We start from the raw sequence: 19,272 nt of genomic DNA on the forward strand, positions 1-19,272 counted from the left end.
GTTCTAATCCTGCCTCTGCCATTTGTCTTCTGTGTGACCTCAGGCAAGTTACTTAACTTCTCTTTGCCTCAGTCCCCTCACCTGCAAAATGGAGATTCAATACCTGTTCTCACTCCGACTGTGAGCCCCACGTGCGACCTGATTATCTTGTAACAACCCCAGCACTTAGTACAGTGCTTGGCACTGTACTAAGAGAAGCAGCGTGGCTCAGTGGAAAGAGCCCGGGCTTTGGAGTCAGAGGTCATGGGTTCAAATTCCGGCTCCGCCACTTGTCAGCTGTGTGACTTTGGGCAAGTCACTTAACTTCTCTGGGCCTCAGTTACCTCATCTGTAAAATGGGGATTAAGACTGTGAGCCCCCCGTGGGACAACCTGATCACCTTGTAACCTCCCCAGCACTTAGAACAGTGCTTTGCACATAGTAGGCACTTAATAAATGCCATTATTATTATTATTAAGTGCTTAACAAATACCACTATTATTATTATTCTGGGTCACCCTTGCACTTGGATTTGCACTTTTTATTCACCCCTCCCTCAGTCCCACAGCACTTACGAACTTATCCATAATCTATTTATTTTTATTGATGTCTGCCTTCTCAAGACTGTAAGCTTGTTTTGGGTAGGGAACTCTGTTAGTAGACAAGAGGAGCAGCGTGGCCTAACGGAAAAAGCACAGGCCCGGGAGTCAGAAGGACCTAGGTTCTAATCCTAGTTCTGCTACTTGTCTGCTGTGCGACTAGTAGCTAGTCACTTCACTTCTCTGTGCCTCAGTTACCTTCGCTGTAAAATGGGGATTAAGACTGTGAGTCCCACTGGGCACAGTGCCTGGCACAGAGTAAGCACTTCCTCCCTTCAAGGCCCTACTGAGAGCTCACCTCCTCCAGGAGGCCTTCCCAGACTGAGCCCCTTCCTTCCTCTCCCCCTCTCCATCCCCCCCATCTTACCTCCTTCCCTTCCCCACAGCACTTGTATATATGTATATATGTTTGTACATATTTATTACTCTATTTATTTATTTACTTATTTTACTTGTACATATCTATTCTATTTATTTTATTTTGTTAGTATGTTTGGTTTTGTTCTCTATCTCCCCCTTTTTAGACTGTGAGCCCACTGTTGGGTAGGGACTGTCTCTATATGTTGCTAACTTGTACTTCCCAAGCACTTAGTACAGTGCTCTGCACACAGTAAGCGCTCAATAAATGCGATTGATTGATTAATTGATTGATTAATACCATAAATAAAACAACAAAGAACCTCTGTTATATTGTACTCTCCCAAGCGCTTAGTACAGTGCTCTGACGGGGCCGGGGGGAGGCATCCCGCGGCGGGTAACTGTGGCAGGGTGCCTGTCTGCTTTACTCCTGCAGCTGGCATAGACACCGGCTAAAATAACTGGCTTCTCGAGCGCTGGGACAGTGGAGAGTGCAGGGCACATAGTAAAGCGCATGACAGATACTGTTATTGTTATTACTATTAAATGATGCAAATGTGACGGTGACCACGTGGCCAGCGGTGGTCCGCTGGCTTCTAATGCCCAGCTAGCCAGGCAGTCCAGAGGCTCACGGCCTGGCTCATCGTGTAGCCCAACGGCTCCCAGGCCAGTTTGAGGTGTGGCCCAGCGGCCTACTGCCCAGCTCATTGTGCAGCCCAGTGACTTATGGCCCAGCAGCCCGTGGACCAGTGACTTATGGCCCAGTGGCTCACAGTCCAGCCAGATTCGGACTCTGAATTTGGATAACAGTGACAAATAGCCCGGGTTCAATGCTGCGAGTCCCTCCAATGCCTGCTTCCGCCCCTGAAGTTTTGTCTTAACAGATGAGGTGGTTGCCCTGGGGCCTCATCTTATTCTTTTATCGCTGCCTGCCCTTCCCCGGGGGAGGCCTGAGGGAGGGAGGGAAACAGAGAGGCTGGGAGGCAGTATTTACCCGTGGCTTTTGGGAGATGATGACAGGACAGTGGCTGCAGCCCTGGCGGGGTGTGTTGGGGGAAAGCCAGGCCCTTCTTCCTCGCCCCCAGGACTGACAAGACCACCCTCCCACTCCAAAGTCCAGCCCTGTCCGGTCCTTCATGGCCGGTTCCTGGTGGCCGGACGGCTTCCTGACTTCCCCCGGTCAGGGGTGGTTCTCCGAAGAACCTGAGCTGCTTTCTGTCTGTGGCCCGGCCCAGCTTGGTGGATTGGGGGTGACCAGTCAGTCAGTCAATTGTATTTATTGGGTGCTTACTGTGTGCAGAGCACTGTACTAAGCGCTTGGGAGAGTATAACAGACATATTCCCTACCCACAACGAGTTTACAGTCTAGAGGGAGGATTATCAGATAATTCTGATCCATCCTGAAGCCCCAGTTCAGCATAGGATGGAAGGGCAGGAAGGGATCAATAATAAGTGTTGTACTTGTTAAGCAATGTGCCAAGCACTGTACTAAGCACTGTGATAGCTATAAGATAATCCGGTTGGATAGAATCCTTGCTCCACATTGAGCTCACAGTGTAAAATGGAAGGAGAACACATATTTAGTCCCCACTGGGCTCTCCTCCATCCTTACAAGCCCTAACCTGTGCTTCAGCCCCCAAGCACAGCCCTTCCATAAGCTGACTCGGAGTGCCCAACATGGCTATAGGACTGAATAGGGGGTGGGGATGGGGGGAGGAGGGCGGCCTCACCCTGGGGAAGATAGGCTGGACTTCTTCACCCACGGGGCTGTGGACTTGAGGGTGTCCAGGAGCCAAAACGTCTGATGGGAAGATGGCTTCAGCATAAGGCTGGGAATTGGCCGGGGCCCAGACAGGCTTGAGCCATAGTCGGGCAGCCTCCTTGCTGGTTCCAAATTCAGAGCCAGGAACCCCGCTCCTGGCCTCCTCTCCACACCTGACCCCGATAGCCCCACTCCAATAGCTCACGAAACTTCCAATCCACTACCTCAATCCCTTCAACTCCTGCTTTCCTTTTGCGGGGACCCCTCGGCCCGCTTCACGGACCGGGGTGCTTGTATGGCCCTGGGCCACGGTAACCGGCTACCTTCTGTCAGTGGCCAGACCCCAAGCCCCAGGAGCCCTTGGTCCCCAGGAGCACCAGCTAAGGCGAAATTCCTGCACTTGGATCTGTGCCCTTTAAGCACTTGATATTCACCCTAAACTCAGCCCCACGGCACTTGTGTAATTATACAAAATTTACCTGTACTAATGTCTGACTTCCCCCTTTAGACTAAACTCCTTGTGGGCAGGAAATGTGTCTACTAACTCTGTTGTACTGTCCTCTCCCGTGTGTTTAGTACACTGCTCTGCACACAGTAAGTGATTGATAAGTGTCATTGATTGATTGAGCAAGTGGGCCAAGTTACCCCCTCACCCTCCAAAGCCTCTTCACGCTCCACAGCCCCCTCACTCTCCACAGCCTCCTCTCTCTCCGCAACCCTCTCACGCTGAACAGCCCCCCAGGATGCCGGAGGGACATCTCCCACACACGATACCAACCACTCATGAGGTGAGGCGGGGGAGGGGGGTTGTAACCATCACCTGTTGAGATGTTTGTACCATCGGTGCAGGGCTCAGCCTTTGGGCTCGCCTGCTGCCTAAGCAACCACGACGCTGCCCAGGGTGGCCAGCCCCAGCCACTATGACCAACTTGGGATCCTCCCCTAAGCGGGAGGTGAGGGTGGGACCTTGTGCGTGCACACACGCACGTAGGCACGCACACACACAAACACACGCACCAAGGACCCTCATGGTGGGGGAGGAGCCTGGATGGGTGGCTGGGCAGAGATGAGTCCTGCAGAAGGAGCATCACCAAGCGGGGAGAAGACCACGACCTTCAGCCTCCGGAGGATGGGACTTGCAATACCACAGCCCCCACCCCTGCAGGACGCGGCCACGCCACCCACACCAGGAAAGCCAGGCTGACCGCTGAGAGACCCCCGTCTCCAACAGGCTTAACCACTGAATTTGCATAAACCATCCAAAAGGCCCAACCGCAACTCCAAAGTACCGGTTAACACACTTCTGGGCCTTGTCCTGAGACCCACGGAGAGCAATACACACATTTCAGAGGAAAACCAAAACACACAAAAAAAGGAAAGGATAGTGTGCGTATGATGAGCAATCCTACCTGGTCCACCCTCACACAGCCCCTGGCTGGGAGTGTTGGTGCCGGGATTTCCAACACAACTGCGGAAAGGCAGGTACGCACCTGGGAACTGGTAGCTGTAACTTGGAGCAAATCCGGGGTAGCCTCGGCCGTAGGTCGCCACAAAGTTTGGGTAACCTGGAAAACACACACACACACAAACAAACAAGGAAGAGGCAGGTCAGTGGGGCTGGGCTGCTTGCAGGAGCCTATGGCAAACCTCAAAGCATAGGGGAGACAAACATAAAAATATTTCCAACATGCGCGGTCAGGATCGATAACTGAGGACACGGATATTTATGAGTTCTGCGGAAGGGGAAGTGAATTCATGAAAGTTAGCGATGGCAAAGGAGACGAGGGAGTACTCTGGCAAACTGACTCTGATTAGAATTGTGCTACTTCTAAAGCGTTTATTATGAGCCAAGAGCTGGGGCAGATACAATGTAATCCGGTCAGGCACAGTTCCTCGTCCCACCTGGGGTTCACATTCTAAGGGAGAGTGAGAATCTGTATTTCATCCCTGTTTTACAGATGAGGAAACTGAGGCACTGGGAAATGATGCAGATGGCTTGAGGTCACACATGGCAAGGGAATGGCATAGTTGGGACAATAATACTAATTTTGATATTTGTTAAGCATTTACTACGTGTCTGGCACTGTATTAAGCACGGGAAAGATACAAGGCACGTGGGATGGACACAGTCCCTGCTCCATGCGGGGCTCACAGTCTTATTCCCCATTTTACAGCTGAGGTAACTGAGGTACAGAGAAGTGAAGTGACTTGCCCAAACTCATACAGTAGGCAGGATTAGAACCCAGGAAAGATACAAGGCATGTGGGATGGACACAGTCCCTACTCCATGCGGGGCTCACAGTCTTATTCCCCATTTTACAGCTGAGGTAACTGAAGTACAGAGAAGTGAAGTGACTTGCCCAAACTCATACAGTAGGCAGGATTAGAACCCAGATCTCCTAACTCTTTATCTCGTGCTCTCTTCGCCAGGCCATGGATAGGAGGGCTTCAACCCAACTTGGGAGAATCAAATAGACCAAGTCCCTCCGGGCTTGATGCGGGGCAGGGAAAGTGTCTGTTACGTTGTTCTCTCCCAAGGACTCAGTGCAGTGCCCTGCACACAGTAAGAGCTCAGTAAATACGACCAGACCATGCTTCTTCTCAGATAGGAGGGCTTCAACCCAACTTGGGAGAATCAAATAGACCAAGTCCCTCCGGGCTTGTTGCGGGGCAGGGAAAGTGTCTGTTACGTTGTTCTCTCCCAAGGACTCAGTGCAGTGCCCTGCACACAGTAAGAGCTCAGTAAATACGACTGATTTGTTGACTGCCTGAAATCTGGCACTGACTGGGCCCTGCAGCCCGTGCCCTGCGTTCTCCAATCGGATGTACGGCTGGCAGTCCACGCACCTCTCGGAGACGGCCAAGTAAATACCACCCGCTAGGGCCTCAGCACCGGGCTCTGGGCAGGTGCAATTTGCTGCGGCTGTTACAGACAGCGGGAGACGAAGGTACCAGCCAGGCTGTACCCCAAGAGGGAAGGGAACCCCGGTTACGGTAAGCACCCTGCACCGGCTGCCCGGGGAACTGGCTGGAAAGAAAAGCAGCACGATTTCTTCAGGTTCCCAACAACGTGGGCTCCAAACGCGGAAAGGTGCCCGGGACTATGTCTCTGCCAATGTTCAGAATGAGGAGAAGCAGCGTGCCGGGCTGGTGGAAAGAATACAGGTTTGCAAGTCAGGAGACGCCGGTTCTAATTCCCCTTGCCTGTTGTGAGACCTTGGGTAAGTCATCTCACTTCTCTGGGCCTCAGTTTCCTCCTCTATAAAATGGAGATTAAATTCCTGTCTTCTCCCCTCGCCATAATAATAATAATAATAATGGCATTTGTTAAGCACTTACTGTGTGCAAAGCACTGTTCTAAGCGCTGAGGACGACACAAGGTGATCAGGTTGTCCCACGGGGGGCTCACAGTCTTCATCCCCATTTTACGGATGAGCGAACTGAGGCCCAGAGAAGTGAAGTGACTTGCCCAAAGTCACACAGCTGGAATTTGAACCCATGACCTCTGACTCCCATGCCCGTGCTCTTTCCACTGAGCCACGCTGTTTCTGAGCCCCACGTGGGGCAGGGACTGCGCCCAGCCTGATTGCACTGTATCTGCCCCTGGTGCTTGGCATAGAGTAAATACTTAACAAATACCAAAATTATCATTATTGCTATTATTAGTAAACACGCAAAACACCTCCAGCTAGCTCAGCTGCTCACGGAATACCCGAAGCTCCCGGCTTTGTCACAAAGATATTCTGTTGAGCTATCTGGAACCCTATTTTCTCCGGACCCCAGCCTGTGCCGTCCTGTAGAGGATTCCAATGGCTCCCAACGGCCGGGGCCGCCCTAGCGCCTTGGACACTGCACACCAGGGCTTCCTCTGCAGGCCCGCTGGGCGAGGGTCACCGGGCCGGAGGGACTTTTGTCCCTGCCAGCTCCACCCTCCACTTCAGCCGGCCCCGCTTCCTAATCCAACCCGGTCCTGACTCCCTCCACTCGTCGTTCTCCTGCCGGTCCCCGAGGCTGGCTCAACCCGTGGCCTCCCGGCGGGAATGGCAGGGTGTGCCAGTCTACTCCCAGCCTCCAGGGAAGGGGCCCCGGCTCCCGGTGCCCAGCAGCTGAGGGCCCTGGAGTCAGGAACCAGGCGTCCAGGCCGTGCCACCTCCCCGCCATCGGCAGCTGGGGTGCATCCCCTCCTACCTCACCACTCTCCTATTACAACCCGCCCTGCACACTCCACTCTAATGCTAATCTTCTCACTGTACCTCCAACTCGTCTATCTCGCCGCTGACCCACGCTCTGCCTCGGGCCTGGAACGCCATCCCTCCTCATGTGCGACAGGTAGTTACTCTCCCCCGCTTCACAGCCTTCTTAATAATAATAATGGCATTTGTTAAGCGCTTACTATGTGCAAAGCACTGTTCTAAGTGCTGCGGAGGATACACGGTGATCAGGTTGTCCCACGTGGGGCTCACAGTCTTAATCCCCATTTTACAGATGAGGGAACTGAGGCACAGAGAAGTTAAGTGACTTGCCCGAAGTCATACAGCTGACAATTGGTGGAGGTGGGATTTAATAATAATAATAATGGCATTTATTAAGTGCTTACTATGTGCAAAGCACTGTTCTAAGTGCTGGGGAGGTTACAAGGTGATCAGGTTGTCCCACAGGGGGGCTCACAGTCTTAATCCCCATTTTCTAGACGAGGGAACTGAGGTCCAGAGAGGTGAAGTGACTTGCCCAAAGTCACACAGCTGACAGTTCCTAGAGCTGGGATTTGAACCCATGACCTCTGACTCCAAAGCCCGGGATCTTTCCACTGAGCTACGCTGCTTCTCTAAGGCACGTCTCCTCCAAGAGGCCTTCCCTGACAGCACCCTCCTTTCCTCTTCTCCCACTCCTTTCTGCGATGCCCTGACTTGTTCCCTTTAATCATCCCCCGGCCCCCTACCCAATAGCACTTATATACATATCTGTACTTTACTCATATTAATGTCTGTCTCCCCCTCTGGCCTGTAAACTCGTTGTGGGCAGGGAATGTGATATTTTATTATACTGTACTTTCCCATGTACTTAGGACACAGTAAGTGCTCAGGAAATACGACTGACCATGTAGCAAGAGGAAGTCAGTTCCCTCATCTGTAAAATGGGGATGAAGACTGGGAGCCCTCCATGGGACAACCTGATCACCTTGTAACCTCCCCAGCGCTTGGAACAGTGCTTTGCACATAGTAAGCGCTTAATAAATGCCATCATTATTATTATTAATAAGTCACTGGGGGCCTCTCCCCTCAGTGCTACCCGGGGGTGCTGCTCGGCGCCCACCTGCCAGATGAGACCCTTCCACTCTGCCGATTTACTTTCCAGAGTGAGGATGGGGTCTCTGTTGGGGGCCTGGCCCCTCGCAGCGGAGTATGGCCCCCAGCCTCACAAGCTGGTAGGCGAAAGGATGGGCAGGCATAAGGGTGGCCCTGACCCAGAAGAGGGGTGCAGGGAAAGAAGGAGCGAGAGGGTGACTGAATGACTGACTGATTTATTGAAGGGTCGGGCAGAGGCCTCTGGAAGCACCAATGGGACCTGTGCCCCAGGGGCTGCTGGGGATTTATTTCACGCCTGAGCAGTTCAATCCCCTTTCCAAATGAATTGCCTCTGCTGGAAAATCAGATCTCTCGGAGTTGGGCTGTTGATGCCACTTTTTCAATGATATTGATGAACGGATGATATGCAGACAGCCGAGTCACCCGGGCCGGTGGGGCTCGCGGGGGCAGCAGGTCAGTGGGGCCTGCCCTCGGCGAGGAGGAGAGGGCTGCTTAGGGTGGTCCCCTTCAAGGTTGCCATCTCCCCACTTTAGTCACCTTTCCTCCTGCGTTGCCTTTCCACTTCTACCTGCATCCACTCAGCACTTCGGGACTCACCTCACCCCTGCCCGTAAGTTGGGGTGTACATAAGTGTACATTTCCTCAGACTCTGGGGCTTCCCGGGACCTGCAATCCGTCTGTGTCCCATTAGACTGTAAGCTCCTTGAGGGCAGGGATCGTGTCTACCCGCTCTTTTGTACTCTACAAAGTTCTTAGGACAGTGCTTGGCACATAGTGAGCGCTCAATCAAACCCACTGATTGATGGATTGACTGAAAGGCTTGGAGGGCTCTTAGAGCCGCAGAATACATCCTCCTCAGAGAGACACCAAGCCGTCCTCTGAGAAAAGGACAGAATAGGAAAAATAACATGGTCCCCTCTCTCTTCTCCTTTTCCCTTGGACTGTGAGCCCCATGTGGGCCAGGGACTGTGTCCCACCTGATTGCATTATAATCAACACAGAGTTTAGGATGGTGCTAGGCCCATTCATAAGCACCTACCAAATATAACAATTTCATTATGATTATGAATCTCCTCCAAGAGCCCTTCCCTAACATTTCTTCTCCCTCTCCCTTCTGTGTCGCCCTTGAACTTGGATTTGCTCCCTTTTAACACTCCGCCCTCAGCCCCACAGCACTTATATGTAATCTACTTATTTATTCATATTAGTGTCTGTCCCCCTCATCTGGACCAAAAGCTCGCTGTGAGCAAAGAACGTGTCCACCGACTTTTCCAAGCGCTTAGGGCAGTGCTCTACACACAGTAAGTGCTCAATAAATACTACTGATGGATTATTTCTGTGCTCCAGTAGTCCCAAAGCACCCCCGACTATCCCCTAAAAAAGTATCCATGCCTATTCTCCCTTCTACTTAGGCCACGAGCACCATGTCATACTCTTCTGATCTGCACGTACTGTACCTACCTCAGAGCTTAGTACAGTGCCTGACACATAGGAAGCACTTCAAAATACCACTAATATTATTATTATCTGCTCTGGCAGTGACAGTGCAAGAGTTGCATATGCGAGAGAGAGGGCCCAATCTCCCCCTCCCATCACAGAACATTCTCTAGGTCAGGCAGATGAAATCATAAATTTATAATACAACATTACTTCAATTTTCCTCTTCATTTACCGCTGTGATGGCCAGCTCTGCTCTAACGAGTCCGAGGCCCAGCCGCGTGGGGGAAATTGGCCGGCTGAATATCAATAGCGCATTAGCACCGGGCCCGGGTGGATGTTTCATCAAGCCGAATTACGGCCAGGATGACCTCTCCACCTTTCCCATTAGCCGCCATTCTCCTCTGCGTTGGCCACCGCGCAATTTATTTGCTTCAGTTCACCTGGCGGACGATCAATCCCCCCCGTAATTATCTCTTGTCATTAAACTCAAAAATCAAGCTTGGGCCCCAAGTCCCTCTCTCGCACATCTCCCTTCGCATCGGCAGAAGCAAAGATGGTCAGTCAATAACCAAATTGGTTTTTACACATGGGCTCTCTCCGGGGCTGGCCCAGTCGCCTAGTCCCCCAATACCACTGGAGCCCGAGGAAGCAGGGGGCTCTAGATCTCCATCTGGACTGAGAAAATTCTAATGCTCTCTCAAGGTGCGAACAAATGGCCCAAATCAGAGTCCACCTTTGCCAATACAGCCTGGTTGGAAATCCACACGTGCCCTGTACACCCTGAACTTCAGAGGGCTGGGCAGTCCTGCTCGCCAGCTCTGAGGGTTCACACTGGTGGCAGGATTTGGGATCAGCTGCAGGGCCCGGAGGAGACAATGAAGGGCCAATGCACCCAGGAGGTCAAAGACCAAATGGGTAATCATCAGCGAGACTCTCTCCCTTTTGAAACACAAGTCTGCTTACTTAGAGAAGGATCCCAACTTAACGTTCTACCATCAAAAAGCTTCCTCCCTCTGCCCTCCCTGTAAACTACACAAAATCAACCCTTTCCCAGGGCGTCCTGACTTGCCAATAGCAGCGGCCCAGATGGTTTCTGGGAAGAGACCCCCCCACAACACACACCGTGTGAACCTGCTAACAAGCAGGACAAGTCCGGGCCCGCAGATGGGGACTGAACCCAAGCCCATTTGGATGCCCTAATCAACGCTAATAAATCACAGCTTCCCAGACAATGAGGCGGTTGACTGGGCTGCTTTATCCTTAAGGCTCCGGATGGCAGGCTCGGGGCTCTCTTGCAGGCCAGGCTTCCTCCCTCAACTCCTTGTCAGGGGAAATGCTCCGCTTTCAGGAGTCTGGGCCCCCGGTCCTGGTCGCAGTGGCTTTTTCCCGCTCCACAGCCTACTTTGTCAGCCAGTGGTGAGGTCTGGCCCGGGCTCAGAGATGGGACCTGGGGTGGGGTGGGGCATGTGACAGGAAGGCAAGGAGGAAGTGAAGCTGAGGGCAGTTGACCATCTTCTGACGGACTCGTCTGCTAGGGAGCGGGGTCGCTGCCTGCATTCAGGGCTGAGCAGGAGAGCGTGGGTGACTCAGACAGATCCTCGAAGGGCAGGGAAGCGTCATTGATCCGAGGGTCCCATGGATTGTCACCCAGAGAGCTCTAAGAATCGGAGAAGCCCAAGTGGGTCTGGGCTGTTCTACATGCCAGGGCCAGGGCCAGGGACTAGATGACCTCCAGGAGTGACTACCAGAGTGACTCTGTGAGAATGGAGGGATGGTGTGAGAACACCAGACAGCTCCGCCACCTCAGATGGGCCAAGCCCTGGGCTGTGTGTCTGGCCTGATCCAGGAGACCCTGATGGGCTTAGCAGAGGGTCCAGAGGAATGCAAGAACGAGGGAAAATGGTGGCTGACAGAACAACAAATTCTAGTGGCAAGGGGGAGACAAATACTCTCACTTTCTTCTCAGGCCGGATGGCCTGCCTCCCTCAGGGACAGGGACGGAGGCACTGGTGCTGGGGCCCAGCTGAGGAAGCCATAGCAGCAGCCGCTCAGGAGGTCGATGATGGCTTCTCCATACTGTCTCTGATGGTCAGGGTGTTCCCCACAGGGCGACTCAGGCCCCTCACTCAGATACCCTTAGGATTCGCAGGTCACCACAATGGAGAGCTTCCTATTCTGCAGGGAGGAGGCAAGGGATGGATTCGCAGGTCACCACAATGGAGAGCTTCCTATTCTGCAGGGAGGAGGCAAGGGATGGATTTCTTTACAGGATGCCTAGTAGGCCTCAGAAAGCAAGCAGTGCCCCCTGTCTATGTCAGGGGCAGTGTCTAGGGCTGCAGTGTGCCCAGGGGGCATCACCTTAGATGGCTGGTGCATTTCTGCCCCACCCCGTGCCCCCTCCCCACCCAAGGGGGCCACAGTAGCGGCTGAAGGGTTGATGTTCAGTTGGGGACCACTGCCCGATGGGTTGCAGCGGTCTGGGCCACGCCAGCCCTTGCTCTGAATGCTCCTGAGCCCGAGGAGGTGGGGGAATATGGAAGTCCATCCCGATGGGGCTGCACATAAGACTGTATCCTTCACCCTGGGGGCAAAATCAGGCCTCTCTGACCCACACATCACCACAGATCCGGGCAGATTATCACAGCCTGGCCACCGCCAGCCTCCTCTCACCCCAGCCAGGGCCACCCAAGTCCTCGCTTGCTCCTCTGAGCCCAGCGGATGCGGAAAGATGAAGTTCCTTCTTCGTCTGGATCCATCCGAACCTGGCCATGCAGGCGGGGGCTTTGGGAATGCTGCGGGTTCGCTGAGCCATCGAGGGTCAGCTTCTTCGCAGTGGTGCCCCTCCTCCCAATGGCCAAAGCGTCTGCCGGATCCTACTCTGGAACCGCCCCAGCAGGGCCCGTCTCTTCCCTCCTTCCATCCGGATCTCTGTGCTCTGAGTTTCTCTCCAGGGGCAGTGGAAAAGGCCGGCTGGCCGGGAGTACTGAGGCAGTTGGGACTTCCCAAAACCTGGAAGCTTGTGGGGTAGAAGTAACTCAACTTTTCTTTGCCTCAGTTTCTTCTTCTGCAAAATGGTGATAAAATACACATTTCTCCCTCCCTCTTGATTATGAGCCCTGCGTGGAACAGAGCCTGTGTCAGGTCTGGATATCTTCTGTCTATCCCAGTGCTCAGCAAAGAGTAAGCATTTAATAAATACTCATTAATAATATACAATTATTATTAATAGATAATATGTCATAATTATCATTAGATAGGAATAGCTTGGGTTACTCCGAAAGGAGCATCATCCCTCTTGTGGGTGAATCCAGGTGCGGAACAGCCTTGGATTCCCAGAAGAAAGATTGTCAACTCTTTGAGGTGTATCTATTGTACTCGCCTGTCAGTTCATTGCTTCGAAAAGAGTAGAGGGCTCAATGAACACCACTGATTATTAAGAATGTACTAAACCCAGGAGTAGCTACAAGGTAGTCAGAATGGACACAGCCTCCATCCCACCCGGAGGTCCCAGTCTAATGGGGAGAGAAGACGGGGATTTATTACCCATTTCACAGATGGAGGAACTGAGGTGCAGAGAAGAAGAAGAGTGGCTCAATGGAAAGAGCACAGGCTTGGGAGTCAGAGTTCATGGGTTCAAATCCCGGCTCGGCCAATTGTCAGCTGTGTGACTTTGGGCAAGTCACTTAACAGTGCTTTGCACATAGTAAGCACTTAATAAATGCCATCATTATTATTATTCTCTGTGCCTCAGTTACCTCATCTGTAAAATGGGGGTTAAGACTGTGAGCCCCACGTGGGACAACCTGATCACCTTGCATACTCCCCAGCGCTTAGAACAGCACTTTGCACAGACTAAATGCTTAACAAATGCCATTATTATTATTATTAAGTAAAGTGACTTGCCTAAGGTCACACAGCAGGCCGGCAGAAAAACTGGGGCTAGGACCCGGATCTCCTGCATGGCTCAGTGGAAAGAACACGGGCTTTGGAGTCAGAGCTCATGGGTTCGAATCCTAGCTCCGCCACATGTCTGCTGAGCGACCTTAGACAAGTCACTTAACTTCTCCGAGCCTCAGTTCCCTCATCTGTAAAATGGGGATTAAGACTGTGAGCCCCCCGTGGGACAACCTGATCACCTTGTATCCCCCTCAGTGCTTAGAACAGTGCTTTGCACATAGGAAGCGCTTAACAAATACCATCATTATCATTCCAGGCCCCGGCTCTTTCCAGCAGGCCCCGCTGCCTCCACTGTTGATTGAACGATTACTCGAACTGCAGGTACCGCAGAAGGTTTGAGCCCCAGGGCAGTGATGGCCCCAGCAGGGTAGCAGTGTTGAGGCACAGGGTCTCCGCCCCTGCTGAAGTCAAGCTGTCTCGGAACGGGAAGCCGGACGGCCTTGTTTCCTGGGGCTGGGGGAAGGATCTGTCCCCCGCTGAGACCAGGCTCTTCTGCCAGGATTCAGCCTCGGCTCAGAGTCTCGCTGCCAAGAGGCACAAGGCTCTGAAACCAGGGAGTTGGAGGGGGTTGGCGAGAGGTGGCGGAGTCGTAACTCCAGTGCTAATAGACCCATGACTGCAACATGGTTTGTCCAACGGTTTCATCCTTTCAAGGGGCTCGAGGAAGTGGCCACTCACAACTTGGAAGAGACGAAAAAATAGCTGGAGCAAATAATTAAGCATCTGGCATTCGTCACGGCTTCATCACTCATCCGGGACAAGTCACTCCAACTGGCAAGCCGATGATGCCCTTCTGGGGGGAGCCAGGGGTTTGGGAGACTGTGCGGGTCTCCGCGGCCTTTCCCGCTGCAGTCGATCCTTGCTGGGAGTGGGCGGCTCGGTCCTGGGGGCTCCTGGTGCCAGGCCCCCACCCGCTCTGATGGGTGCTGAGGCTTCTGGACCGGCCCTGCCTCAGTTGGAGGGTGGCACCTCAATGCCCCCTCCCCTGACCTTCCACTCGTCCACCCATGGACCTCTCCCCCTTCCTGGTGCTGCTTTCAGAAAGGGGAAGTCGCCACCTGCTTCGTTTCCACAAACGGCAGCTTGGCAAAGTGGTTCCACCCATGGGAACACTCAGGACTCACTGCAGAGGAAGTTGGACTGAAAGGTTAGAGGGTCCCTGCCCATCCATCAGGGCATACCCAGTGCATGCTCAGGAAAGCCGAGGTCCAACAGATAACACTCCCAGCGTCCACCCGGATGGGCATTCTGTGGCAGGACCCCGGCCCGGGGAGACCCGAGGCCAAGCGGGCCACAGGCCCGATTCCACGACCGGCTGCTGCCGTCCAGGGGACAACGTGCTGGTCTTAGCTTCCCTCTGTTGTTGGCTTTTTCGTTGCTCAGAGTCCTTGCATTCCTCCCATGGTACAGTTGAGGAGGTGAGGTGTGGGCAGACCAGAGAGGCCCAGGCTTTGGCTGCAGGTCACCCAGTGAGCCAAGTGCTTAGTACAGTGCTCTGCACACAGTAAGTGCTCAATAAATACGATTGAATGAATGAATGAATGAATGAATGAACTGCCAGGTCTGGGGAAGCACCAGAATCTGCTTCTCCTGGTTTCGGGATCTGCTCCCTAGGGCCCAAAGGTGCCCAGTGGGGGCGGGTTGACAGGACCCCAACCGGTTTGGTCTACTCCTTTCCTCCAACTCTATCGCACTGTTCTCTCGCAAGTGCCCAGTACAGTGCTCTGCGCAGAGTAAGCGCTCAATAAATAGCCCCGATCGATTGCCTTTCTTCTCCAGCCCGGCAGAGGGCTCCGAGGGAACGCGTCCGGACCGGGACGGGAGGCCCAAAGATGGCGAATGGAACCCGAGTGAAAGATGAGAAGGGTAAACCGCGCGCCACGGTAGCTGCGGCTAACCTGAAGGAGACGCCAAGGGGCCCTGTCATGTAATGGAGGGAGAGGAACTCTCTTAGCCTGGCCAAATGAAAACCCATTATAACCAGACCCATCTCGGGCCTGAATAGAATTTTATCATTAAGTACCATTTATCCCATTTAATTAGTATTTTCTGGACACACAATAACCTGCGCTGAAATACCGTCCTCTCGCCTTTGAAATTTCTAATTATTGTTGCGGCCTCCGCAATTACACATCTTCAGCGCTTTCTCCATCTTACATGCCATTTAAGGAGCCAGATTTTCAATTATCTACGTAAAACTGTCAGCGATACCTTTAAGAGAAGGGGCATTATGTGCGACTCAATTCCTCTAAAAGCCAGGAGAGATTATTTTTAGTCAGAACAAACACACTGCATCTTTCATCATTCTATTTCGGTGTGTAAAGAGTAAAACGGGCTATTTAAAACACCCATTTAAATGCAAATTCTGCTATCCCAGGAGAAGAGTGTTAATCATTTAAATAGTCAGGATTTCCCACCCCTTTCCCAGTTTTCAGAAGCATCGGTCGCTGTTGCTGGAGCCCCCGCAAACACAGGCCGGGAGGTGTTGTCTCTTCCCTCGGAAAGCCAGGCCCGCGGGGGGAGGGGGAGATGGTAGTGCGGGCCACGGGGGAGGTGGGGGTGGGGGGTGGAGGGGGAGAGCCTCCCTCTCCCGGGGGTCTCGGGGCGCCCACCTCCCCCACACTTACCTAGCATTCCCATCCCTAGCATGAAAGCATCCATGGTGTAAGGTAAGCCCCGGGCCCGTCCTCTCGTCCCGGGCGGGAACATCACTTCTTTAGGTTGCGCTTTCTTACATTCTACCTATTGAGCAGAAAGATGTACAAATGAGATGCGAATGAGATGCAAATGAATTCCACGTAAATGTCATATACCGAGCTTGTCTGCCTAGGGGGAGGGTTATTTTTAGCTGGGCTCCTCACAGATCGGGTAAAAATAGGCCGGCAGAGAGAAAAAAGGGCCCGCGGGATCCGTTCGGGAGGAAACCTTCGATCGTGACAGTCCGGCTTCGCCCAAAACCACTCCCACCTGACTCCACCAGGAGATGGTGGGAGAAACAGGGCCTGGGGGGAAAGGGGAGGAGAGGCGCATGGGTTACTTAGAGGGCCAGGAGCTAAAGACTCTCTCCGCCTAGCATGCCTACCAAGATAAAGAATGAAGAACCACTGAATGGGAGAGACAGGCAGCCCCTTTAAAGTTTGAACCACACCAGAGTTGGTCCCCACCAGACATTGTTTGGCTCATTCTCTGAGGGAGACTCTCTATAATTCCTCATCCCTCCCTAATACCAAGCCATTTATATTCCTTCCTTTCCCCTTTCCCCGCCACCTTCTGAAGTGTCTGCGCACTCCTTACATCTCGGTCCTCGCTTGGGCTTCTACTCACCCGGGGGTCCCTCGGGACTCCTGGATTCGGGGACCTTCGGAAGAATTCCCCATCCCATCTACCTGCCTTTCCGCTTCCCCTTCAGCTCCCTTCTCCTTCCCCACCCCATCTTGCTGACCCCATGGGACCCACCCGTAGGCTGACTTTAAACAGAGGGGACGTCACTGGTGTGAACCCTCCTCTCTCTGTTAATGAGACAGAGAAGGTGAGTGTGCTTTCTCTGGGCAAACAGATCATTACCCGAGACCGAGCCAGGGATGGAGAATAATATGACTAAATGGTTCATTTTCTAATAGCCCTATCGATGACAGCACATGCATTGTCTTACGAAAACCCGCTGCTGGTTCCTAAGCAACCTGATCAAGGAAAATCTTAGGTTTATACAATTTTCATTTAGGTAACAGAAAGGTTAACTGACTGTAATGGGAGTTTTTAAAACAAAGCCACCTACTCTCCCTTTCCTCGGGTTGGAGGCACCAAACTCTAATGGCAGCTTTGACTTGGCGCCATTGTCTCCCGTGGCATTATGGAAAGTCTCGAGATTCGGATTTTCGGAGCGTGGGAGGCTCCCGTTTGGTCCTATTTGAAGGCACAGCTCCAAGAAGGCTTCCCTGACTAAGCCCTCCTCTCCTCTTCTCCCACTCCCTTTTCAGTCGCCCTAAATTGCTCCCTTCATTCATCCTCCCTCCCAACCCCACAGCACACGTGTGCGTATCTGTATTTATTTCTTTATTTATATTAATGTTCGTCTCCCCTTCTAGACTGTGAGCTTGTTGTGGGCAGGGAATGTGCTTGCTTGCTGTTTCAGTGTCCTCTCCCAAGCACTTAGTACAGTGCTTTGCACACAGTAAGTGTTCAATAAATCCGATTGGATGAATGGTCTCTCTGGCTTCTGTGCCTCAGCCAGGGCTGATACTTGCCCAGCGGAAAGGCGGAGGAGGTGGCCAGTGTCAAGTGTGGCCCCGGGAGGGGGTGCGGGGGACCTTTCCCTGCCCTGTGCCCAAGTCTGATCCTTGAATGACGACAAATGGAGGCCTGCACTCCCTCCTTCCCTATGCGGGGAGCCTTGCTCCCTAGACATTCAAACTGATTGGCCCAGCATCATGGGACCTGAACCAGCTGCTGGGCAGAACTAGCCCGATTCCGACTGGTGCCAAGCATCTGCAGAGTGGCAGGGCTCAGGGAAGGGGAAGGCCCCAATGGAGCCCAGGGGCCGAAGCTGTAGAAAAGGGAGATTAGTTTACGCAGAGCTTCAGGAGCTGCACCCCCCGTTGCGAGTGACCTGCAAATTTGCCCTACTGCTGGGTCAATATTAGCCTCACAAAACTGACCCACCAAACAACCCCAGGACCAGGACAAGGCCCCCAGCTGCCAGAGGGGACAGGTGGGGGCAGCTTGGCCAGCACAACCTCAGTCTCACACCCGGTCCAGCCCTGATGGTCTGGGCCTACAATGAGCTGACAAAAAAAAAGACAAAACAAAAACATCCTCAAACCCCAATCCCAAGTGGGAGGATCACTCGGGAAGACAGAACTGGGGGACCTGGTAGAAGGAGGGAGAACCCTGGATTCCCGAATCCTGGTCCTCCGCGTGCATCCCCGATCACGCCAGGGCCCCAGCGCTTGCCTCTCAGGGCTGGCTTCCTGGTGTATGTTCTAAACAACAACAGAAAAAGTCCAGTCCAGTCAGAGGGGATGGGCAATTAACCAGGAAATGCCATTTGGATTAGCCCTGAGAGAAATAATCACCCTGTAATAAGCTTCAGCAAACAGCCGCCGCTGCTTCCAGAGACAGGCCCTGATTCATAATTTTCACAGGCCCAGAAGTTAAAACTAAAACAGTTGAAAGGCCCAGAGGTGCAAAGCTAATATCGGAGTCGGAGACATAAACCGAACCATTCTAACGCCACGGATGTTGGCGGAAAATGATTTTCATTTTCCTTTCCCGGAGAAGGGATCACTCCTAAGAAGTTGCTTTGTTGAGCAAACTGGGAATGGGCAGGGTTGACCCTTTTAAAGGGCATCAAGCTAGGTCATTTTCACTATTTTGAAGGTGTGTCACGTCTAAGAAACAAGTGGTTAAAACCATTTTTTTTTAACTCCTGGGACTGCCTACTGCTGAATAGAACTGGTTTTCGCCACTCTTTCAATTGACAGCTGCCGCTGACCTTCCACCTCAGGGTGTTTTGTAGAAGGGAGAGTTGCGGCCTTTTGGGGTCATGAGATATTTAAACAGATGACCATGAAACAGCGAGGGATTCCTCTACCTGTCCACCAGGCTGGCTACTTCTGGGACAGTGGGGGAAGAGGAGGAGAGGGGGTGGAAAATTATCTGGGCAAAGCCAAGGGGGAGGGGATGAAAAAAGAGAGAGGTGGGAGGAGAGGGAAAACGAAAAATGGAGGGAGGGATAAAGATGGCTGGAGGAGGAAAAATGGGTGGGGGAAGGAGGAAGAGACAGAGGGAGAGGGAGAGAGAGACAGGAGTCCTGGATGGCAGTCTCAGTACTGACCTAAAAACACCGCTGCAATTAAAAGTGCTTGGCCCCTTC

The 19,272-nt window shown here is 52.9% G+C and overlaps 1 protein-coding gene across 11 annotated transcripts in view; it reads right to left on the minus strand.

The window, feature by feature from the left end:
- Positions 1–19,272, minus strand: part of MSI2 (musashi RNA binding protein 2) — a 335,448-nt gene that overhangs the window by 41,284 nt on the left and 274,892 nt on the right. For 6 of the 11 annotated variants that reach the window (XM_038759053.1, XM_038759052.1, XM_038759056.1 and 3 more), the window contains exons 9-10: positions 16,028–16,142; positions 4,188–4,262 (exon numbers count right to left, since the gene is read on the minus strand). In XM_038759053.1, the coding sequence (XP_038614981.1) occupies positions 4,188–4,262; positions 16,028–16,142 (190 nt within the window). Of the gene's footprint in view, positions 1–4,106; positions 4,263–16,027; positions 16,143–19,272 lie in introns of all 11 variants that reach the window. The other 5 variants (XM_038759046.1, XM_038759051.1, XM_038759050.1 and 2 more) reach the window with 1 other exon arrangement.

This window comes from Tachyglossus aculeatus, chromosome 17, assembly GCF_015852505.1.
Source record: "Tachyglossus aculeatus isolate mTacAcu1 chromosome 17, mTacAcu1.pri, whole genome shotgun sequence".
Lineage (NCBI taxonomy): Eukaryota > Metazoa > Chordata > Mammalia > Monotremata > Tachyglossidae > Tachyglossus > Tachyglossus aculeatus.